The 25,369-nt window shown below is 40.9% G+C and overlaps 1 protein-coding gene across 1 annotated transcript in view; it reads right to left on the bottom strand.

Annotated features, from left to right (window-relative positions):
• aff2 (AF4/FMR2 family, member 2) overlaps positions 1–25,369 on the bottom strand; it is a 153,489-nt gene that overhangs the window by 30,496 nt on the left and 97,624 nt on the right. Inside the window, exons 10-15 of the mRNA XM_068714237.1 lie at positions 22,728–22,765; positions 5,654–5,771; positions 4,976–5,078; positions 4,706–4,856; positions 4,316–4,531; positions 2,839–3,043 (exon numbers count right to left, since the gene is read on the bottom strand). Of these exons, the coding sequence (XP_068570338.1) occupies positions 2,839–3,043; positions 4,316–4,531; positions 4,706–4,856; positions 4,976–5,078; positions 5,654–5,771; positions 22,728–22,765 (831 nt within the window). The remainder of the gene's footprint in view (positions 1–2,838; positions 3,044–4,315; positions 4,532–4,705; positions 4,857–4,975; positions 5,079–5,653; positions 5,772–22,727; positions 22,766–25,369) is intronic.

Genomic DNA, 25,369 nt, shown 5'->3' with positions numbered 1-25,369 from the left:
AGCGGTGCCTTTTCTCAAAGCTGCAACACATTGCCGAGTGATGTCAGTGACCTTTGATTAAGCACCGCAAATTGCAGCCATTGGAATGACACAGTTATATCAGGAATATTAATACTCTTTCTCTTGTTCTCTCCGCCTCCGTTTGCTCCGGACGTTACAATACTTCCATGTATCAAAATGAAAAAATAAATAAATCTTAATTAAAATGTATCAAAATAACATATTACTTTACGTTAACTAGCTAGTTGAGTTAAGAGGAGAAGTCACTGCAGTAGCTGTGACAGCACACCTCCAGCCTTTAAAGAGATGAAGATGCAGGACTTCTGCCCTGGCCTCAGCGACCAGCACAGCTGGATACAGAATCCGTTTTGCCAACCATCCCGAGGATGTAATTGAGGGTCTCGTCTCCAAGCAGCAGAACGACCCTGACGATCTATCCTGTGATAGCTCTTTGAAAGCCATTTCTACAGGAGGGCCTTTGACTGGTTGGTTGATGGTGGTTGAAGAATACCCAGAGCTCTGCATCGAAGGCGACGCGCGTCTGATAGCGTTTGCCACAGCGTGTCTCCGTGAAGCTTGTGGCCTTAAAGACCGAGCACAGGAACGCGTTGGGCGTCGAGTCTATTCAGCCAGACTTCAAAGCCCCGACAGCATCACTGCAGCAGCATCACCTTCCTCATTAAGCCCCGACGGTGAGCCTGTTGCATCACACCATCAACGGACTACGTTCACGATGTCGTTCAATTTAAATGTAGCTGTCCAAATGTCACTCAATTGTGGTTCAACACAGAGTTGTGGATTTTGATGCTATATATTCATGGCTTTTTGGATGTTGTGTATTTTCAAACAGTATGTAATGTTATTTGGGTACAATGTATTTATAAATAGAAAGCATCTTATCATCTTTAGCTGCAACAGACTTGCTCTCTTTCTTTGCTGCATCCAGCCGTGTGTGTCTCTACGATATATATTATAATAACGTCATGACAAAAATAATAAGGAGGTTTTGCTGAACTTTCAAGTCTCCAAAGTCTGGGACGTTTTGCTTTGAAGGACAAATCTGGAGTAATCAAATCTTTTATCAAGGACCAAAAAAAACAAAACACCTCGAAACTGCTTGGAGTTCAGAGGATTTAGTGTAATTTCTTATTCTATAATAATACACCTTTAAAGTTATACACAGAAGTGGACGTAAAGCTTTGCAGTGGGATACGTAAAATTATTATTTTGTTCTTAATATTGTTGTCTTGAACCAATTATTCCATAATAAAGAAGAAAAACAACATAACTATCTGATAAGTGGGCGTTCAATGGATTCTGTGCAGTGTGAGAATGAGTTTGGAGCTGTGAGTGGTTGTCAGGCCGACTGAACCTCAGCCTGCTGCTGACGAGTTGGCAGACGTCAGGGTCAGACATGTCACTCTCTGGTCACTTCCTAAAGCCTGTTACATGAGCCTCCGTTTGTTAGCTGCTTCTGTGGAAACAAGGTTTCCATTGTTTCAGTATTACGGACAGCTGTCTGCCAATTTGTCTCAAGAGTTTGTCTCGGAGGAAATTTATCGTTCAAAGCAAACAAACGACACGATGTGAGACTCCGCTGTCATAGAGGTCACGAAAGATCAAAACATGGCACGTCCTAAAATCAACTCCAGAGACTTCTTTTGTTCTTCCAAAGTTGACTGCGAACGTTCATCTCCGTCAACCCCAATTTACAAACTGTTAACAATATCACGTTGAGCATTTGTTAATGACAACGACAGTTTGAGATGTTGATGGCTTGGTTTTAAATTTGTTCTCATTAAATTAATTTGACTAAGAAGTAGAATTACAGCCTCCACCAACCAGTCAAGTTGCATTTTACATCCGTGTTCGTCCAAAATGTCATACCGTGACATTTGTGTTATGTATTACTTGAGTTATGACCAATAATGTGTTTTGTAAGGTCACAGTGACCAGTTCAGTTCATCCTTGAGTACAAGTGAACATTAGCGCCAAATTTGAAGAAATTCCCTCCATGCATTCCACAGATATCCCGTTCACGAGAACGGGACGGAAGGATGGACAGGCAACCCAGGAACACAATACCTCCGGCGGCGGCTGTCGCCATCGGAGGCATAAAAACTCCACATTTCTTTTTCAGTAAAAGCAAAGTGAAGATGAGGGATATTTTCATCTTCTGTGGCCATGTTACTGCTAATAATTGTTATATAATCTTCATTCTTGTCTGTCTCTATCTGTGCCTTTGTTACATAAAGCCAGTTTACTGTAAGTGGTTTTCTTCTGTTTCTTTCTCTTTCATTCGTTCTCCTTGAAACTACCCAATCTTCATAAAACCACACAGTGTTCACTCATTATCGGCGGAGACGATGGCCAACGATTTAGCTCCATCTCTTTGACTCCCTCTCTCGCTTTCCATATTTCGATAAAAGCAGTCAGCGTTGAGCCATAATGGTCATGTGATAATACCATTTTTATCCTGTAGAATTTAATGGCTCTGACAAATCGTCCAGAGACAATAAGGATGAAGTGACCATTACGGGATACATGGACAGAGTTACATGTGCGTTTCTTTACATGTTCCAGGATGTTGAGAAGTGAAGGGTAAATGTCCCAAGGTGCTTGTGTCTTGTTCTTCTTTCCTTGAGAAAGTCATTTGACTGAAAAGGGGATTTTTGGATTAGCTTTCTGCCAGTCATAAATAATTACTGGATTAATTTTGAGGGATTAGTAATATTATGAGCAACAATTAATACCATCACTGAGAAGAAATATGGAGAAAATGTCTACGTGCCCCATAAACTCACACTCACACGTGTCTCCCACCACTCAGAAACAAACCTGGTTTACACTGACAGCAGGTATTGGCACGGGGGTTTGCTGTAGCGCTGCTGGTGGAGTAACTGAGCTGTTGTTTGAGTTGGTAGCACTGCGAGGTTCTTTCCTGGGGGCTGTTTTCCCACTGGGGGGTTTGCTTCGTGGCCTCGGGGGGTTCTGAAGCTCCAGGGAGGGGGGAGGCAACAGGTCCTTCTCCCTAGCCGCAGGGCTGCAGGGGGGGGGAAACAAACACAAGGAAGCGTCACAAACCCTATTAGAGTCACCCTTGAGCAAGGCACTGCTACCGTCGTGCAGTATTACACTGACACACAGTAGACGATGATGCTCTCCTTGGCCAGCTGCAGGGGGGGAATGTGTGTTCAAATGAAATAAATATATCAGACAGCATGAAATAATTGAAAACAGCATGCGCTCAGCCCAACTTGTTTGGATGTGGAAAGCCTAAAAACGGAAAAGGGGAAGGGAAGAAGTGGTGGAGGGAGAAAAGAAGAAAGAACCGAAGCTGGGAAGTCTGTGTTTTTCTTCCAATTAGCCTCACATCAAGCGGAGCAGCCAGTTGGGCACGGCATCGACTCAATCTGAGCATTTTCCCAACAGATGTGAGGATGACAGTGTTCAGTGGCTAGCTGCAAGGAAGCTCAGTGATCCACTAGAGCCCCTGTGAGCTCTCCATGCTAAGCGACAGTGTTGCCTTAAAGGTGCTGAATACTAAATTGGGAGCATTTCTATTGCCTCTCAACAGGATGACGTATGAGCGCAGTGCAGAGAGGCGGCCTTGAGCTAGCCAGTGAAAAAGAATGTTGGCATTTCTAGCAACAAGTTGGAATGTGCTCAGATCCTCACTGTAGAAAATGGATAAATTATGAGCCATTGGTTGAGTGAAGCAGCCATCAAAAACACTTGAAAAGTTGATTACGGGGCGCTCTAGTCCTTCCGAGTCATAACTTGCGGTGTCCCTCAGGGGAGTGTCCTAGGCCCCTTATTCTTTTTATTACAAATTATTATTGACGCTGCACTATGACACTGATAAAGATAAGACTTAAGTAGAGAATATGTAGAAAAGTGGCTCTAATAAAGACATTCCTCTGTTGACGCTATTCATTTTTAGATATTGAATTAAACTGAGAAAAAATCCTGAACTTTTCGTTTGTTTGTGACACATCAAAAAGAAGCTTCAGACTGCGAAAAAAAAAGAAGCTCACTAGGGTTGTATCTAAATTACCTCCCCATACATATCCGGAACCGACTTATTTTAAGTCTTAATTTTCCAAAGTAACAAAAAAAAAGTATAAGTCCCCCTCAAAATTTAAAAAAAAATCAAATTTCTGGTCAATTAGCCAAATATTTTGATCCACTAATAATTCTACATTTTAAATGAATGATGAGTAAGCCTTACTTTTTAGATGAAACCTCTAACTAATGGTTAACACATACAGCTCAGCCAAGATGTTCAGCAGGGATCGTGTCCTCTCTTCCTCACCTGTGCTGGTTTGTTCTGCTCCACGTCTGGCTCTGACCATCCTCCACACTGTTTGACCTCTCTGTCCGTCGGGGCTGCTTCTTCCCTGTGGTGATCCTCCTCTGGGTCACGACCTCCGGCCCTGACAACAGGCCCGGTGACATCCTCATCTTCGATCTCTGGCCCTCCCCCGAGGCCTTCTGGCTGAGCTTGGCCTTGGCCTTCTCTCTGCCTGGGCTGCGGGAGGCAAGAATTGGTTTGTCTTTTAATGTTAGAGAGACATTTTTGTCAGTTGTTGCCGACAATTTGTTCATCCCTCTGTTAGTGTGTAATTCATGAATTCGTTCTTTCAACAGATGTTTTTTAAAAAGTTACTTTTGCAGGAAAAATTTGTAAAAAATCCACTCTTACCAGAACGCTCCCCTCGTATCCTTGTGTTCCACCGTTTGGGCAGCTGGAACCGGGGTGCTGCTGGATACGCAGGGCTTGGTCTTGGCGGCCGTTCCCACTGCTGGTGCTTCACTCCTGGGGGAGAAAGTCCCCGGACCCTGGGGGATGGAGCCTGGGCAGGGCACCATTAAACCAGTTTAAGTATTCCAGATCAAACCAGATTATTATTGATATTTTTACTGTATACCATAGCTGCTGTTTCACACAGTAGACGTTACTGTCCATACCCACCTGTGCCATGTTCTGGCTGAGGGGGAACCAGGGGTTTGGTTTGAGCTTGGACCTTATTCAACCAGCTGTCCAGCTGCCACTTGTTGGCAGAGGGGGGCTCAGGCTACAGGGGGAAAAACAGAAATATTTCATAGGTAAGAATAAACTTGATGGACATTACAGATATGATCATCAGAAATCATTAAAGTGTTAATTATTTCTCCCCAACAGAAAAGAGAGAACGTATTTTAGTGGGATCTGAAAGTAGCTCTATTCATTCAATATCAGAGTTGTGAATTGTTTTAACATACTGCTGCATGTGTGTTACATGCTACTACATGATTTAGTTTCATCTGCATGTCTCTCTCTCTCGTTCTCTCAGTGAGTTTGACTGCAGAGGCTCGTGAAACCCGGCAGTGTCGAGCCATTAAAAATAAAGTGATAAATAATATTACAATTCAGCTCTCTGCAGTTGGGAGTTTTATGACTTTCAGAAGACCACCCAGAGACTGTGTGAAGAGAGCGTTTAATGTACAGTCAGACACACTGTGACGCTATTAGTGGTGAGTCGGGAAGAATAAAAATGCTAAACAGGAGTTCTTTAACACACACAGAAATCATGATAATTAGCTTAGTTCTTCACATGATCTTCACATGATTTAATTTATCAACTCATGTTATCCACCGTGGTCGTCCTACCTCTGGAGTGTGTGTGCGGGACGTCCGGTTATACTCGCTGTCACTGGAGCTGCTCTCTGATTCGTCTGTGTCCGACTCTGAGCTGCTCTCTGATTCACTGCTGCTCCCTGATGCTCCACTAGGGAAGGAAGGAAGGAAGGAAGGAAGGAAGGAAGGAAGGAAGAAAGAAAGAAACAAAGAAAGACAGAAAGACATTTCTGTTAGTTATGTGCTTGTTTGAAGTGCTTGTTTGTTTCTAGATCAACCTGTGACAAAATCATCACGGGATCCAAATCTATAACGTGAGAGGACTCTGGAATCGAATCATGTCACACTGTGACAAAACAAAGAATGTCAGGAAGCACGTTCACGGTCACTGTCACTTCTGACAGGGTTACATGAAGATTCACATTAACAGGGGGACCAGAGAGCGAGGCACGCTCCCTCGCTATTTGATATTTTGAAATGAACCAGCTGCTGGAGGAACTGAAAAGGAAAAAGAGTTCACTTTGTAGAGTCAGAACACAAGATTCAACCTTATGCAGATGATGTTTTACTACATCTTTAAGGATAATCAAATTCACTAGCCAGGTTCAATAAAAGGCTATAAGAAAATACAATTTTTGACATTTATGAATAAAATACAACTTTATATAAATCAGGTTATGACCCCTCCATAAAAACCTTCAGAATACTGAAGTGGATATTTCTGGCTAAAGTTTGAACTAATAGATATCACCATGCAACATCCCCAGAAGATTAATGTTGAAGATTACTCCAACATTAAGACAATCCTTTTTTTGTAATACAAGTTTTCTGCTTAAATATGCAAATGTTTAAACAGACAAAGTAGTACAATAAACCATTTTTTCTTTTACTTTCCACAAGTCTGAAAGAAGTCCAGTGCATGAAATACAATGTTTTTCCTTGGAGTGTCTCGCCTTTAAAAAAAAGTACTCTCATTTACTTTTATATTAAAAAATATATTTTCTGCCTAAATGTCAAATGCTAATCAATTAGTTTCTTTCTATGGTAAAATTTATTTTTTATTTTGGATAACATTGTTTTGCAGCATCCCTTAGTCAGTTGACAACACACAGTATCTTACACCTACAGTTCTAGTGTTATTTCCTGTGGTGAGGTTCCTCAGGTGGTGTAGTTGGATGTTGGAACACACAACCTCACCACAACACATTAATCTCATCTATGGAGCTTTATCAGAAAACTCATTTCTAATCTACTCCAACTGCCTCGATTAGCAGACTAATCATCAAACTCTTAAGTAAAGAGGAATTCTCACTGTCAATCTGTTCGGTTAAGGTGTATCTTGTGTAACCGATACAAAAATAAATAAAATAAAGATAATTATTGGGGAAGCCAGTCACCTTGTCACTGATTCAATAAAAATGACACAAAATATAATAAACATTTATTATTAAACGCATAAACACAGCGTTTTTTGGACTGTTCAATTGTCTCCCTCAATCCTCTCCGGTGCTTCGGTCGGCCTCGTGTTCATCCATCCTTCCACAGTGCTTTGAAATGGCCTCCTAGAGGCAACACACCCGCTCGTCCCGACTTAAGAACACACACGCACACACACACATAAACGCAGCTCGCACGCACACAGAAATTGCAATTACGTGTAGTTCTCTTTTTGCGTGTGTGTGTGTGTGCATGTAATTTCAGTTCAAGGCTGCCATCACAGCAGGCACCAATCTGTGTGAGCAGTCAAGCAGCAAATCCATCAACTGTTCCTGAGGCAGCACTCGCACACGCACACACACACGCACACACACACACACACACACACACACACACACACACACACACACACACGCACACACACACACACAGTGACAGATACTGTATGAAGGCAGTCTCTCTCTGCCGTGTTTTCTTCGTCTATCATTACTCATCTCTTCTCTTTGTCTCACTCTTTCAATTTCAATTACATTCTCACCTCACTTTGCTCTATTAGCATCACCATTGAAACAATATTGCCAAAGAGTCGAGTTAATCGCCCTGTATACATATATATATATATATATTTAAATATTGTTTGTGTGTGTGTTTTTCGGTCTTCCCTATGTAGACCCTCCCCCGTGAAATCACTGCCAGTTGTGTGTTTGGAAAACACACAACAGCAGAAAATGTCTTCTAATCACATGAGAAAGCTAGTTAGATTCTGATTTTACTAAACAATGCAAATAGCTACAGAGAATAGCGAGATCTTGTCCGTCTGGGTTTTCATTGCTGGCTGGTAAATCAGCATCACAATAAAACACAAAGTGTAATCAGATGTACAAATCCCATTAAGAGAGTTATTGTTCATTACGTTCAGTCGTCTCTCAAAGCAGGACCATTTCAATTTCTCTCATGCGCACTGTTTCAAAATAACCAGGGGGACGTTATTGAAGCACATCCAAACTAAAATTGGCATTATATTACTGCAGACAGGGAAATGAAAAACAACAGGAGAGCTGAAGACGAGGCTGTAAGAGAAACATCTGCCACTTTGAGAACTGATCACAGTCATTAATTGATTCTTTTTGCCCCTTAGGGGCATCGTAACGAGCTGTGAACACTAAACTGACACCGTATGACCATAAAAGGTGATACGGCACACCTTCACGTTGAGACATTCATTTTGAGTGTTTCTGCTCACCTGATGTATATGAATATCAGTCCAATGTTGACACTGTGTTTAGCTCCGGCTCTCTAGCTGCTAAATGCTCCACTATGTTCACCAGCTAGTCGCTAATTCTATCTGTCTGCCTGTTTGGTGCTGAGCAAAGCTGCTGCTAAAACGCTCGACTCAGCTGGGGGAAACTGCCGAGTCAGGTGATAATTCTCTGTGGGACACCATTCACATTACACAATATAAACATATTGACTGGTGCTGCTTTAAACACGCTGTACTGCCATGTGCAGAAAACGCTAAAAGAATTTGTTTCTACAATATGATCAGTAAATTGAGATTTCAAACATTATCAGTATGCATCATTGCTGCGTTCATTTTGGCACCAATTGTTTATAAAATGATACGCTCTGGATTGTGCGACTGTTACCAGGAAGTAAATACAATGTAGGCTATTTATTAATTTCCATTGTTGTAATTTCGGAGGCCCTATACCACGATTCACTAAAGGACTGTGTGGACTTTTGCGGACACTAACCCTGCACAAACTAGAACAAAAACAAAGTGTTTGATTCTGAAGTTTTGCCGACTGTGCTCTTGGCGCAGAGGCAACATTTATACTTTGCCACTTGAAAAATTGCGATCGGATGCCAAAATAAAGGGCAAATTGCACTCAGCTGCAACACTTTACGGGCGTGTGTCCCCTGTATTATCGTTACATATCGTAATATCGAACCGTGAGACGGGGGAGATAGCGGTCATGGAGCGGTCAGCGGCCGCCATCCTTTTCTTTGAGAATTCGCCTGTCAGTTGGACGCAGGCATTCTCGTTAAACGTGATCAGTGGATTTTTCAGATTTGTCCCGATGTTCTTGTGTGGCCACATCAGCTGCCGCCACTGCACGAAACACAAACAAGATGTAATCTGACAAGTTACATGTAAAAATCACTGAGACGTAACGTCTCTTGGATCAGGACTGTCAAACACTGTTTCCTTTTTTTCTACAGTGAACAGCCTGTTCGTACATGGATTACTGGAAGGCTGGGACAGAGATTGAAGACAGATGGCGATAAGAGACATATCCTGGACTTGTGGTGGGGCTGTTTCTAAAATGGCTTTAAAATCTTTCGATATGTAACTGTGAGTCAGCAGCAGCTCTCTGTTGTCGAAGAGACGCATTACTATTCTTGACTCAAATCCAAAAGACCTTACTGACCAGACCGGGGCACAACTACAGTAATGCTTTTACTCATCTCTTGAACTGACAACTTTTTGAATGAACAAACAGTTTGAGACAAGATAAAAGTTTGTGCAGAAGCACTCACTAAGGGCCCTTCAATCCACTCCTTTCTGTGCGTTTTCTGTTTGACCTAATAAAAGCAGAGGGCCAAAAATGGAGAGACTTGGCAAATAAATCGTGACGTTAACGAAGCAACTGACTTAAACCTTCTACTACATTAGCATATGAAACACATATCTGAATCACTCTTTCCACATGGTTTTTGTTCGTTTGAGCTTTGACTGGAGCTCTCGTGACTTCCTCATCTTGTTGCTTCCTCTTCTTCTGCAATGGTCGACTGGAGAATTACTACCACCAGCTGTTTATCTCTGTGCACCCAAATCCTAATATTCTCATAACACTAGTGGGAGGAAAAGTCTTTATTTTGACCCAGACTGGCCGTAGGCAGGATTTAAAAATACAGACGTCTCAGAACTTTGTCTTGGATTCCCCGATAATTACGACCAACTCAAGGAACTTATTAGGAAACTAGGGACTAAATCATGAAATAAAGTGTGACCATTTAATCTCCCAAAATAAAGGTCAAAATGCTGTTTCAAACCCAGCATACAAAGTCTGAGGAACTACAAATACCAGATCTAAAAAACACTGCCACATTACACTGTAAGTGCATCCAAAAGCTGCACATGTACGTAACAAAAACTAGTACTTCTTTCTACTGGAGAATAATAATCCACTAAATCTAGATTGAATGTGGAATGATGTGCAGCCGAGCTGAAGGGAGACTGCTGCTCATTGCGGACACACAGGATAACACCGGTCGCTGGATGCTTTTCCTCTAAAGCACCTTATTGTTTGAGAAGCGCCAACATTTTGACTCTGGGAAAGGAATCACTTTCCCCCCGGTGGGTTAGCCCACTTTGTCGATACGACATTTGGCAAGAAATCAAAGTGAGAGCAAACATCAACGAGTGGATGAGATAGTATTTCTGGGATGTCATGTATAACAGTGCAGAGGAGAACGTCTGCTGCATTTAATTCTTTCTTTGCCGTGCTATATTCACAACGTGAAATGTCTCTTTGGCTTGATGAGAGAAACTCTCCCAATGGCTTGTACACGCGGTATAAAATGATGCGAGGCCCATTTAATAGATTCGATGCTCGTCCTTTTTATTGCGTATTCATTTGCCAAAAAAGATAACACTGACTGGAAGCATGAGACGAGTCTATATTTCCCCACACTGATATGTTTGTGTGTTTCTTTTTGTTTAAATAGCGTCGTGTGAAGTCAAAGGACGGCGCGAGCGTCTCTTCCTCTCGATGGGATTTTTCAAATGAGTGCTCTCTAGCCTATTTCATTCTGGCAACACAAACAGTATGTGCTGGAGGAACAAGATGAAAGGCGATGAATCTGTGTGTGTGTGTGTGTGTGTGTGTGTGTGTGTGTGTGTGAAAGCATTACATCTGGCTCGCTTTCCTCGTTTTCTTTTTTTTCCCTCCTCTCTTTTCTCAGGAATCAGCCATCAGCCGTCGGAAATAATTTAATGCCGTCGTCGGTGCCAAATTAAAACGCGACGCCAGCTGGTGCCGGCCGACGGAGTTTTTAACAGGACATTTTAGGTACATTTCTGTGATGTTTTGCTGAAGTTGAGAAGTATAAACTTCATCCAGGAGTGAACTCGTTGTCAGTTTTGATAGAATATATGCAAAATACTGTAGCTCTTTATCCACAAAGCAAAGTTTACACAGGTATGTTTGTATCTTTTATTCAGTTATGGCTGTAAAGTTTTATCTCTACCTCAGCTCTCATTATAATCTCGATATCCTTTATGTTGGCTCATGCATCTAGAATTTCTTTTCAGCTCTATGTAACAATGCAGGGCATTTGGTCCATGTTCCACACAGGTGTCTTCCTGTCTCTTCTATATCTTATCCATCAGTGCAGCAGGTCTTCTGTGTATTTAGGACGCGGAGCCTTCGCTCTCTCTATTTTCCGTGTTGCATAAGCAACACAGATGCGACTTACAAAATAACCTTTGTCAGATCTCCGGGCTCCGGCGGAGGCTTCGGTGTCTTGTCTTGTTTATTTGCGTGATAAAAATCACAAGCGCAGCAGGGAAATGAAAGCCCTCGCAGCCTTGACGAAAAAAAGCGATCTGTTGGTTTGATATGTCCGGCGGGCCTCGCAGGACCCACACGACACCCACATTGCTCGCGAGCGGGGCGGCTGTGAGCTCACGGCTGCACTTTGGTAAACATCTGGCAGTGTTCGGCGCCGTCGACGAGGTCAAGTGGAGAACGGGCGTGCGAGCGGACCTGAGGGTCACCTGCAAAAAGACTGCTGTGTGGAGGCAGGTCAGCTCACTTGTGTTATCAGTGAAAGGCCTACTCTGAGGCTGTGCTCTCACACACACACACACACACACACACACACACACACTAAACTCTACTGAAATTAAAGGCATCTCTGTCTGTCTGTCCTTGGATTTTCTTTGCAACCGTTCATCCCATCGACTTCTCTCTTGGCGGATGTGTTGCTGACGACCCGAGGAAGTGCAGTCTGGAGTGTGAGCTCTTGAGATCTGAGGGAAACCTATCAGTGGTGCGTTGCGTAAATGCTGTGATAGCTGAGAGGGGACCCCTATTAACCGTTACATGGCGTACAGCGCGCTACAGTTGAGTTCAAAGCGGCAAAAGATGAATCGAATAAACAATTTGCTGTCAACTGTTAAATTAATCTCCAACTATTTTGATAATCCATTCATCAGTTTAAATAATATGTAAAAAAAACAATTGATTCCATAAATTAATATTTTCTGGTTTCTTTACTCCTCTATGATGGTAAACGCTATATCCTTGAGTTGTGCACCAAAAAGACAAAGACATTAGAAGACGTCATCTTGGGATTTGTTTATTGATCAAACAATTAATTGAGCGTGAAGTTTTGGACACGAGAGTGCGGGAGACCAAGCTATTGGACCGTTTTCAACGCGTTTTGGCGATGCAACAACATCTTCATTGGCCAATCACAGTACAAGATTTCTTTCAATGGTGTTTTTTTTTTCTGTTGACCTCGTGACCATCATGACCGGATAAAATGACTCTGTGATAAGCGTCAGTCTCATAATACTATAAACTGCTGTGCAGTGATGTATTCTCAGACTGGACTTCCTGCATTGACTCACCACACACAGTGCACTGTTTTCACTCTGAATGCACCATAATCCATTTTAAACTCCAACTTCAAAAAAGTTACTAATTTTAATAAAACTATAAATGTTTTATAAGACAAGATATAAGACAGTTAACTAGCAAGTAGAAATTTAGTCACACAACCAAGATCAATACTGAAATAGTATATATATATATATATATATATATATATATATATATATAGCCCATATTTCAGCCACTTATGTTACATTTATATTTTATGTAATTTAAATGTTTGACTGATGTAAAACCTGCATTCCCAACAGTCGCAGCAGGTTAAATTACAATCCTGTGTGTTGAATTTTGGTGTAAATGTGAGAATGCCTCTCACAATTACTACTGGTGTTGGACAATATATTGTCCCAGAAGTAATTGTGATAAAAGATATTATTTTATGTCATTTTATGAACATTTTATGCCGCTGAGAAATTGATAATATAACAGCACAATAATGCAAGTAGACCCTTTCAAAAAGCAATGATTTTCAAGAGTATTCTGACATTGGAATTGAAAGGTGAAAAAAATATGAATTTATTCTAAATAAAGGAAACATCAATGAAATGAACCCACACAGGTAAAACATAATAAATAAAATGGGCTCTCGAGCTCTGGTAATAAAAAAAAGTGCAATGTCTGCAATATAAAAGTATGGAAATCACTGCTGTTTATTCTGGCATCAGGTTGGCCATCCTTATGGAAACAAACATGCACGTAAACACAATGGGCAATATCAAGTCATGTCCAAATACCGTTCGATAAGTCGATAAGGTAATTATCATGATATTTTATTTTATTTAGGAATTGTACTTTTAGAATGCCACCTGTACGTTATGTTCATCTTCAAGCTGTCCTTTGTATCAAGTTTGAACTTTTCTTCTTCTTTGACTTTTGCACCAAACAAAACCAGCACGACGTCCCACAGGATTCAGCAGCGGGTCTGATGTTTACTTCAGCGGACTGTCTGGTCGCCTGAGACAGGATGTCAGGAGCGCTCTCCCTCTCCAGACTGACACTTTTCATGTTCAACCTTGACTTGAGCAAATTTCTTGTTTACCACCTGTAGCTATTGATTGTGTCCTGAAGGCTCTTGCCTCCCTGGTGCACTCCTCAACCTCCACCAGCATCGGGTTTTTTTTCTTTAGAAAGAATCTGTTGAAGTTTGAGATTGATCTGGTTTTATATTTCATCCTGTTTGTGGAAATACATTAACAGTATATTGAAAGCACATTTTACTCATTGCAATAGTACTCGGATTCCAGAAAAGAAAACTATTTCTTTCTTCATCTTTTTCAGTGTTTATTTTCAGTAGGTTTTGAGTACATTAGCTTTAATGTACGCACATACAGGCCACTAGCTACTAATGCAGTTTAATCCTCACTTTACTATGTACTTACAGGTACAGAAATATTACACATGTTTAATTTTCAAGGCCAATTCTGATATTTTTTAGACAGTTTTGTCAGTTTTAAACAAACTATAATTACTGCCCTGCTGTTGTCTGTCTTCACCATCGCACTTTACATCCATGTTTGTCTTAAATGTATCACTTCATCATTTCATCCTTTTAGACATTTAAATTAAATTGTCATAATTAGCACATTAATACTGACCATTTGTAATTTTTGTTATGGTCAAAAACGTGTTTTATGAGGTGACAGTGACCTTTGACCACTAAACTCAGTATTTCTGAAATCCTGGCTACGGCCGTGCATACATGAATGTTTGACTTGACTGACTGTTTCAATGTTATAATAATAATGAAAACAAACATTTATTGACTTATTGTAAGCACTCTAGCCTCACAGCAAGAGGGTCCTGGGTTGGAACCTGCTGGCCGGCCCTTCTATGATGAGTGTGCACGTTCTCCCTGTGTCAGTGTGGGTTGTCTCCGGCTTCCTCCCACAGTCCAAACACATGCGGGTTAATTGGTGACTGTAAACTGCCCGTAGGTGTGAACGTGAGCGTGAATGTCTCTTTGTGTCAGCCCTGTGAAAACATGGCAGACTGCCTTTGCCCCAGATGGATGGCTGAATGAATGACTTATTGTATTTAGGTGGTATGCAATATTATATCGACTCCCTGGATCTATTATTTATTTATACGTACTGTAACATGATTTCATAAAATGAGCTGATATCAGCATCCTATAATCAGTTTGTATGTTTTCCTCCATGTGTCGTTTTGAACCTTCCAGGGTCCATCTGTGTAACACTGCACGGTTCAGTTTGGACTGTGTCGCCAATTCATTTACCAGCAGGAACTGAAAGTAAGACAATAGACAGTTACAGTCCCCCCCCCCCCAAACTGAACTGATGAGCCTCTGAAAACAATGGAGCCGAGGGCTCTGAGCCAGACGGGCCACCGCTCGGATAAAGTGCCGCCGGTAGAGACGAGGCGCAACAGAGCGCGTGCAGTGGGAGGATCATGCTGAAAAACAGGTAGACGTGTGGTTCTTAAAACGACCGAGGGAACTGGGTGAGAATAAATGTCAAATTAAAGCGGCGTTGCAGGATTGTGAAGTGAAGATGTGGAAGCCATCTGGGCTCAGTTCATCTGTCATCTTATCGTCTGCCTTCAGCTCGCCGGTTCTGCCCTTCACTTGGCAGGGCCTCCCGCTGCACAGCTGGCTTTACAATCTCCCTCTCTCTCTCTCTCTTTCAATCACTCACACTCTCTCTCCTCTGTGTGTGTGTGTGTGTGTGTGTGTGTGTGTGTGTGTGTGTATACACTCCAGCATGCATACTTGCATGTGTGCTTGTTTACCCGACTCACAGGTGCGCATAAATCTATGATTTGTGGAGCCTTTTCGAAGGGATTTATGAAATTATTGCAGTTACTCCGTTGCAGTCTACCAAATGAATGAAGCTTCTTGACTCGCTAACAAGGCTCTGGTGCATAATTGTACCAAAAGTGGAGGAATGACGTTCAATTTACGGGGGAATTATACGGTAAATCCCTGTGAAATGCTATGTGGGTTTAACAAATCTTTTATTTTGATTAGATCAACGCTTGTATTAGACTGTTTATTCAATGACACACAGTTTGATACCTCTGTAACTAATGAAGAGCCAACTCGGGTTCCAAATGTTCTTCTTCTTAATTCTTAAAGGGAGCATTCTGTTGTGTCGCTAAGTTTTGGGAAGCAGAAATACAGTTTCAGCGTTATTTTTCCTATATTTTCTAAAGAGTAGCTAATATATCATTGTGGAAGCAAATATATTTTCATGTACTACTGTTTATTCTCTAGACTTATATGTGTTGCACTTTTGCTAGCTTTACTTGCCCTTTAGAAAGCTCAACACAGAGGTAGACCCACATATGCATAGATTGTTTGTCTTTGCACTTGTGTGTGTCTCAATCATCAGAGAAGTGTTTTCCATCTTATCATTCAGAACAAATCGTCTAGCAGGCTGCACTGAGGTTTATAATGTAATAAGTCAACTTAAACACTAATCGCATGTTTGTAATAATTAGAGGTCGTCTATGATCTTACTCCCGTGTGAGTCTGCCTTAATTTGTAAAATGAAGAATTTGTAAAAGTAAAATATTCCACCAATAATTAGCTATCATATTTTGCCGATATCATTACTGTCCAAAATCTGCCTCTTGGGGATTTGGGGTCGTATTTTTGTTCGGCTTTTTATTTTCTTCATGCCTTTCTTCTTTCTCGGTCAAAAATTTTGAGGCTGCATTGGCAATTATATATTAAAGTTCTGACAGCTTTTTTGGGGGCAAATTGAGGAGGCCCATCTCGTTACACGACACGTAGACTAAGGCTGCATCAAACAGCATTTCAAAGGTTCAAAGACATGAAGCTTTGAATGGATGTTGTCATACCTTTTGACGTTGTTGCCCTCAAAAAATGGGGGTAATTTATTTTTGTGTTATCATCGTCAAATAAAAGTAATTGATGGTGCTGTTAGATTGCTGCTGGACTGCCCCATTAATAAAGGTGCATGTGGGAGAGTAGAGAAAATGTTTTTAAAAGGCCAAACGCCAACAAAATATGGATTGAAGCAGACAATTTTGGTAAAACATTTTGGGAAATTATTACAGCCGTAATAATTGACTTTTGAAATGAGGCCTGAGAGCCACATCAATCACTGAGAGAGCGGAAGACAAGGTGGAAAGTGGACTATTGCACACAATGTTTATGTAAGTTACTAATGAAAATAATTCTAATGTCAACTTTATGAATGAAGTGTTGAACTGTTTGGTACAGTCCTACTGGAGACCTATTTGCACGGACACTGGAGCAAGAGGCCTTTGTGAATATTAAATAAACATAAATAAATAATGTTATAAATATCATAATATTTATAACATTAAATCTAAATATCATGTAGCATACTATTTGTATTATATTCGGATGTTATGCAGAGTCTTGACATCATATCTGGGGGGTAATGTCAGTAAATTTAAGTAAAATATAGACTTTGCTACTACTACTCCCATGTGAATAGGGATTAAATCAGCCAAAATCAGATAATTTAGTGTAGATGGTTCGTTGTGCGTCATAAATTATGAAGCCTGAAAAATTTAACTTTTTCACACACAGTTGCTGATGGGTTCCATTCAGCAGTGTGTGCATGTGTGTGTTTGTGGTTATGTGTGTGTGTGTGTGTGTGTGTGTGTGTGTGTGTGTGTGTTTGCCCCGGGCAGTACTGTAGGGAAGGCTATAATAGGTTTCCATTCCTACATATGTAGTGTAATGCTCCCTGGCAGCAGCAGGAGTGACGGCGTTTGAAGAAGTGCATCACATTTGAACTGGTGTCACACTTGATGCACCTATCTGCCAGGTTGCATCCATGCTACTTAACCTGCCTGTGTTTTTCAACTTGCCGACATTTTGAGCATGTTGTATTATTGATCGCAATTGTAAGCACATTCATCTCTGATTATTGACATCACAGGAGGAGTCAAATGAGACAGCTGATTTCTTTTTCAGCAGGTTTGCGTTCCTGCAGCTAAATCATTCTCGATAAAAAAATGATTAAGTAAAGTTCTAATAGCATCTGGTAAGCATTGTAAGGGCGGCTCTCATAACAAGAAGTAAAGACAACCCTTCCTGTTTTGGGTTATCACCATCATTCACTTGAAAGAAGACTGAGACTGTATTTTATTTCATTACCCTGGGATATCTGATTTAAAAAAGCATCAATTTCACCAGGCCAAACAAACCGTATTGCAGCTGTGTGAACACTGTTTTTCACACTTGAACTTTTACAGCTGTAATAAGTTTTGTTTATTAGACGTTCAAATAAGCTAATTGTCATTTAGCATACTGCCATTAAGCTAGTATGCTAAATGGCAGTTAGCTAACTGCTAACTAGCAGTTAGCAAACCAGCTAGCTTGGAGAACGTTTGTAACTGACTGGATAAACCAGTGTTTATGGCTAACTTATTAGCGGTTAGCTACTGTATATTGCCACTCTGTCACCGAGCTTCTAGCGCCAATTCATTTGTGAGGACAAACTGATGAACTCCTGCTATTGTCTTGAGTGACCAGGTGTTTTAGGACCGCAAGGCCCAAAAGAGCCAACGTAGTGACACTACAGACGTGAGTGTTAGCCTGCTAGCAATGTACACGGCCACCATGTGAGTGTGCTAACACTATGAATACATTATCAATTAAATAAAGCCTCAGGACAAGCACAACTTTTTGTCAAGTTGAAAGATTTTCTCACAGACTCACGCTGTCATGAATTAATGCCATTAAAATAATTGGACTAAAAAGACAGATTTACATAACTCCAGGTACTTTTCCTCACCATGATAAAATATAGGACACACTGAAGGAAATACAGGGAAGCAGATAGCACAAAGATTTTAGAGATTACTGAGCAGAAATATGAAAATGATACGGTCAAATATACACCAGGGTGGGATGAATAGGGTGGGTGGTTATACGAGTGTGTGTGGCAGTAGAATAACGATTGGTATGTGGGTGAGGTTGTCAGAGCAAGGATTTTTTTTTAAAAGTGTGCGTCTGTATGGATGGTGTGAGGAGTGTGGGTGAAGAGTTTGTGTGTGTGTGTGTGTGTGTGTGTGTGTGTGTGTGTGTGTGTGTGTTGCTCTCCATGGGGGATATAGCCAGTGGATTGCTCGCAGCATCTCTAGTCCCAGCGTCCCCCTGGATATGTGTGTGTATGTGTGTGTGTGTGGTGCTCAGTAGATTGGGCTGCAGAGTGAATGGGCTCATTAGCGGTAGCAGAGTAACACATGGCCTGGGGCACACACAGACACACAGCACACGCTCTCTCGCTCACACACACACACACACACACACACACACACACACACACACACACACACACACACACACACACACACACACACACACACACAGTCACACTCCAGACTTGCATACTAATGCCTTCAGACTGTGAACACAACGAGCCTCATTTATAAAAGATTCTTATATTCTTATGCACCAGGCTGAGCTTTACAACACATTGCAAGCAAAAGATGAACTTATGAAAAATTGATGTCGGCGCAAAAAAATCAGCTGTTTACATGAATTCTCTCCGATGTTCGGCGATGTTACAAAGACAACGAACATTTTTTTTCTTCCTGATGATTAATTAGGTGACATGTTCCCCCAAGATGTTACAGGAAGACAATAATGTATCACAACGTGTGGCCCACACAGAGTGTAACTGTGGGAAAATGGAAATAGACGTTTTCATCTCCAGACATTATTGTGGACATTTGTTCATCTACATTGTCTTCAAATTGGGAGCACTTAATGCTCAGTATAGACAATAACATGGGATAATATGGAATCTAAATAAAACACCAACAAATAGGCTCCTTTAAGAAGCTGAACTCACAATCAAGATCTTTTTTTTATCATGGTTTAAGCCTGTACTGACATAACGGTATATGAATTCTGGGTGATGAAGTGAGGACATTGCAACCAGGACAACAAAAGAATCCTCCACAGTAGCTCCAGCCCCCTGCTGGGCTGATTGACAAGTACAAGAAGTCCTGCGCCTCGCGTTCCGCTTTGAAACGAGGAAAGCAGGAGGACCATGCTGAAATATTCTCTGCTATTTTCTGCCACTGATCATCAGACGTGGTCAATCATTTATATTCTCCATCAAATCGAGTCTGTATTGTTAAATTGTATGTGTGTTAAAGTGCTTTGAGTGGTCGGAAGACTAGATGAGCGCTATACAAGTACAGTTTATTTACCATTTAAATTTTGATTTGAAATTACAGAATAAAACACTCTCACAAGTCTATAGATTTTCTTTTGTCTCCCTTTTTGCCGATAAAGGAAAAATATGTAACCTTTCAGTATTAAAATCTCTAAAAACAAGTGGACCTATGTTATATATTTTGTTGAGTTGTGTACTTGCTTCCAACAATTTTCAAACCTAGAGAAAGCTGTAATATTAATCAAGGTAAGGGTCCGTTTCATTAGGTCGCCTTGCCTCTCAGTAACGTTATATACCCCCTTTAGAAATGTGTCAGCTTGCTGTTTGTCTGCCAGGAGCTTTCATGACTAGACTTTAATCCTGTTGTAAGACACGTTTTTAAAACATGTTTTAAACTGTACTTTTTAACCAAGCTTGGTTAGCAGCCCCTCGTTCTCAACCTGCCGAACAGCTTGAGAGAAACACAGATGTTTAACATGAAACTGCTTGGTTGTTTTAATCACCTGGTCAGCTTTTTTTGGCTCCTAGTAAAAAACTCCCTGAATGATGAACACTGAGGGAATCCTAAACGGGAGAAGCTATGATGTGAAGACCAGCGGAGAGGACAAGAGGAAAATCAACCCACAGTCAAGTTATTATACAGTAGATGACTTTCTTTTTTATTAAACAAAAGAACACTGTTTCAGTTAAGAGGGGAGAGTATACAAAGAAAATAACAAAAGAGCCAGGGGTCAATCGCACTATTACTGCAAATTACCTTGTTTTATTGTTCAATTTATGTTTATTAATACAAGATGTGGCCAAAATCATTATCAAATTCAGTTGTCTGTCTTCTTTACTTGGGCTTTAGAAAAACTCAAACACAGTAAAGTCTTTAAAGATATGACCAATGACAAATCTGCAAAGATCTTTCCACAATACTTGTTTTTTCCCCCCTAAAGAACGGACACAAATATTTGACAAATGATACTGAGATTTGGTAATTTCACCCAATTAGTCTTATTAGTATTTTAAAGGAGGATCAACCTCCTCTGCCTCTATGGACCAGCCTCTGGTGAAGACAACAACTCCCATGATCCCCCACCACTTCACGACATCGCCGAAAGTTGTTTGTGTTTTGATTGAGAGACCCCGAGCGGCAGAAAAGGACATGTTGTGCACTTAAGAAAGAGCAATGAACTTAGTTCTGTGTTTTGTAAATTAAAATCGCAAGGTAACTTGTGACTATAGCTGTAAAATAACTCTAATAGACTAAAAGTAAGATATTTCTCTCTGACACGTAGTGAAGTAAAAGCATTGTATAATGGAAATACTCACGTGACGAACAAGTACCTCAAAATTGTATCTAAGTACAATGTTTGATCTCTGCACACTTTCTAAATACGTTGAATAAAAATCCAACATTAAGCCAGGGCAAATCTTTTTATTCCAACAACACACTGCCTTGATATTCCCCCATATGTTCACCATATGCTCTCTGTTTTCCCATATTACATTTTTGTTAAGCCGTAATGAGACGACGTTTAGTAAAAAAAGAGGGCTGAGGAAACCTCACTCACTGACCTTCTATCATCATGTATGTATTCATGTGCGATGATACGCAGGATTTAACGTCTCTACCGTGATCCCAGGTGAGCCTGCAGAAGCCCCGCTCAGATGTGGAGAGATTTATGCACTAGCCTACAAATGCCGAGCATAGAGGACATCTGCTGCCTAATTTCAAATGGTACGGAGCGGAGTGTGTGTGAGTGCAGACTGGTGACTGGGGGTTATCGAGTGGGCACCTGCCACCGCAGATGTTTCAGTGAATTAGAGCCCCTGCACCTCCAGAAAGCTTAATGGTGGATGCATGTGCAATAACCTTCAGACGTTTACAAATCCTGGACCGAATCTTTGATCCGCGCTTAAACGCCATCCGGTAACCTTCGCCTCTTCATCTTTTAGATTTAACGAGATAGCCGCAGTCACGGGGACGTCTTTGACCTTAACGGCGCTTCAAACAACAGCTACAGAGAACCACAGCGACGCCGACCGTGGCGTGCCGCGATTGTATGTTTCGGGGCAAAGATCATTTTATTTATAGCTTGTTTGGTTGATACTGAAAGTCACGCACCGACTTTATCTACTCAGCCAAAGACACACTGGCCACCAGGCTCTATACTGCAGAAGGACAGTGCTTCAGCTAAATGTCCTCATGCAGACTACACCTAGAGTTCTTACATCATGTAACAAACTCCATCCAAGAAGCTTTTATGGACAAAATGTGAACATCTCTGCTCCACAGTAGATATACCATTGAGTTAAAGGGGACACATCATGCTCATTTTCAGTCTCATACTTGTATTTTGGGTTTCTAGTAGAACATGTTAACATGCTTTAATGTTCAAAAGAAACCTTATTTTTCTCATACTGTCTGTCTGAATATACCTGTACTCACCCTTTGTCTGAAACGCTCCGTTTTAGCGCCTGTCTCTTTAAGACCCCCCTCTTTAAAAACAACCCAGCCTGCTCTGATTGGCTTCTGAGAAACATATGGTACACCTTTGCAAAGGTAGTTCTCTCGCTGCGGGGGGGAGATACTCCACAGTATGTTCTATAATATTCTGATGAGCCTGCATGTGACATAGTAAGGAGAGCAGAATCTGATTGGCTGATAGAATCACATGTTTTCTGATCAAGGTAGTCCACAAACTGGGTTGTCTTATTTCACAGTGTGTGGGTTGGTAGGGACTCCAGATATCCATGTGTGTTTGCACAAGCACTGAAAAACCTTTTCATGTCGTCTCCCCTTTAAATAAATCACAGCGTTACAACACAGAGTGCGGCCATTTGTCTTACCTTTGGGCTGTGCCTCTGGCTTTGGGCTTGTCAGACACCTGTCAATACACATGCACAGACAATGTCAGTTACATCACTATATACAGTTAGAATTTTGAGTGTATTTTTATTATTGCTATGATCAAACTCAAATGTCAATAATTAAAAGGATACAGAATATGGGTAAATTTGCTCTTTTGTTCTGCAGACATAGAGGATTTCACTAGCATGTGTTTCCGTTGTATCAAATACGGTAACTTAATGATTTGTTTATGACACGAGAGCATGAATGACCAACATGATGATGTCAGCGGCTGTGCATCTTGTCGAATTCATGCTAAGTGGCAACTGTGAGGCTGATGAATCCATGGCTGACAGTGAAGACGAATGATGTAACAAACATCTGCTTTTATTGATCCTCTAATAGTTTAAGTCAATTCATTAAGTCTCTACAAACCCACACAACGGGAGGTGTGTGTGTGTGTGTGTGTAGCAGCACAATGTACGTATAGTTCTGCAAAAGGTGTAGCATTAATACAGCTTCTAAAAATGATTCATCCGCCATATGCATTTTTTTCTTGAGTGCCATAATCGGGATATTTAATAACATTGCAGAAGAGACAAATACTACAGCAACTGCTATTATTAATAGTACTACCATTACTACTTTTAAACTTGTAAATTGTAAAACAGTTTATTATAGAGCATTCAGTTGTTTATAAATGTTGCAATATTTACTTGCGTTGGTGACATGTGATGGTGTGACTAGGGTACGAGTACTAGGGCCATTGTTAGAAAATAATATCTGAGATTTTAAGAATTGAATCATAATATAAGAAATAGTAACACAAGAAAAAAGTCTCTTGGAAATAAAATGTATATATTGAGGAAAAAGTCACAATTGAAAAAAAACAAAAGTCTTAATATTTACCAGAGAAAAAAGTAGTAATATTTGAAAATAAATATTAGTATGGGGTCTTAAAGCGGGTTGGGCATGACACAATAAATAACATAACTGACTGACTTCTACGACAAATAATAATAATAGTACCATAATGTTCTCTTGATTCCTACAGCCTTTTCTACATATATATACAGTATATATATATATATATATATATATATATATATATATATATATATATATATATATATATATAGATATATAGATATAAAAACAAGGTTAGTGAAGTACTTTAAAAGGAATAAAAGCTACAGGATAAATCATACACTGTACCAATCGATACAACTCTAAGACACTTTCCAGTTTTTCCCTTTTAGCCACTTAAAGCTCCTCTCTTCTGACCCTCAATCTGCTCTCTGTCTCTTCCTCTCTCGCTCCTCGAAGAGAAGAAGAGGAGGGTTTTAATTGTCATTAAAATGAGAAAAAAACCCTCTCTCCTCTTTATCCCCTCCTTCCCTTGTTTCCTCCCTGCTCCCTCACTTCACCCCGGCCTCGGTTCACTCCTTTATTCCTATTCACACTTCGCCTCCTTTCAGTAGAAGAATGGGGTGATTAGGTTTGTCAGTGAAGCTTTTCCTGCCCTCTCATCCTCTTTTTCTCCCTCCGTCAACTCCGAGTCAATTTTGTACATGACTACATCAATTACGATAACAAAACAAAAATAATAAAATTGTTGTTTTTTTTCCCCAGCAAATATCAGCAATTAATTCATCTTCAAGCACTGAAACCCGACAATTAAAATGAATTACTGGAACAAAAACAGGACCTTTCCTCGCCTCTGGCTTGTTGTTTCCCTCTCCGTCTCTCTCGAAGAATAAGGTGATTAACTGGACCAGTGAAGTTTCTGATAGATCGATGCGTAGCTGCGGGCTACAACAACAAACCTCCTCAGATCTTTGGCTTTGGGAGACTTGCAGGGCTCACGCAGAGGATCTATGAGTGAATATATTTGGCTAGCTGGTGGCTTTACTTGGATTTAAATAAAAAAGAACAACCCAACCCGGTGTTTATTCACTCAATCTCCTCGGTTACAACGCGGCTGGAAGTGTTGTTCCTGACAAAAGAGGGCGAGCTGTTTTACCGAAAGCAAGACAAACCCCTTAAAGCTTTGGGAGACCGCTCCGTATATGGTTTATTTCTATTCGTCAAATCTCCATATCCCCTTCTCCCTTCTTTCTCATGTGGGTGCGAGGCATCACAGCGTTGCACGTCGGGGCCCGGCGATACAGTTTTAACAAGGCTTTAAACGCCCCCGCGTCGCCTTCAACCGGAGCTCAACAATGAGTTCTCCGCTCGTCTGTGCGCTGTCGTTTTACTTTATAAAGCTTCTCTAACACCTGAACGCCGGGTTTTAAAATCCTCAATTTTCTGATGCAACTCTTGCATGGAGGTTGCACTGAGGAGAACACAGCAGCTACTGGATTTTCACGAGTGCAAAACAAAGAGACTCTGTATCCCCGATTTCTTTTTTTTGCATCTTTCTGTCGGCTGCCGGTCCACCGAGGACTTTTATATTCCCACTGACATCTGATGAGACAGACAATCACTCAGCCTTTGAGTGGACTATTTCCTGTGTTAATCTGACACATGTAATACCAGCAGTGTGCAGAAGGTCACGGACCAAATGAGTGCGTGTTTCTCTTCCTCTCATGTCAACGAGAAGAGATTTCTCTATTTACTTTTCCACCTTTAAGCCCTC

The sequence above is a fragment of the Cebidichthys violaceus genome, unplaced genomic scaffold (assembly GCF_023349555.1).
Source record: "Cebidichthys violaceus isolate CVI_PGR_0920_01 unplaced genomic scaffold, fCebVio1.0.p SCAF_2, whole genome shotgun sequence".
NCBI classification, from domain to species: Eukaryota; Metazoa; Chordata; class Actinopteri; order Perciformes; family Stichaeidae; genus Cebidichthys; species Cebidichthys violaceus.
This window is presented reverse-complemented; position numbering and strand designations above follow the sequence as displayed.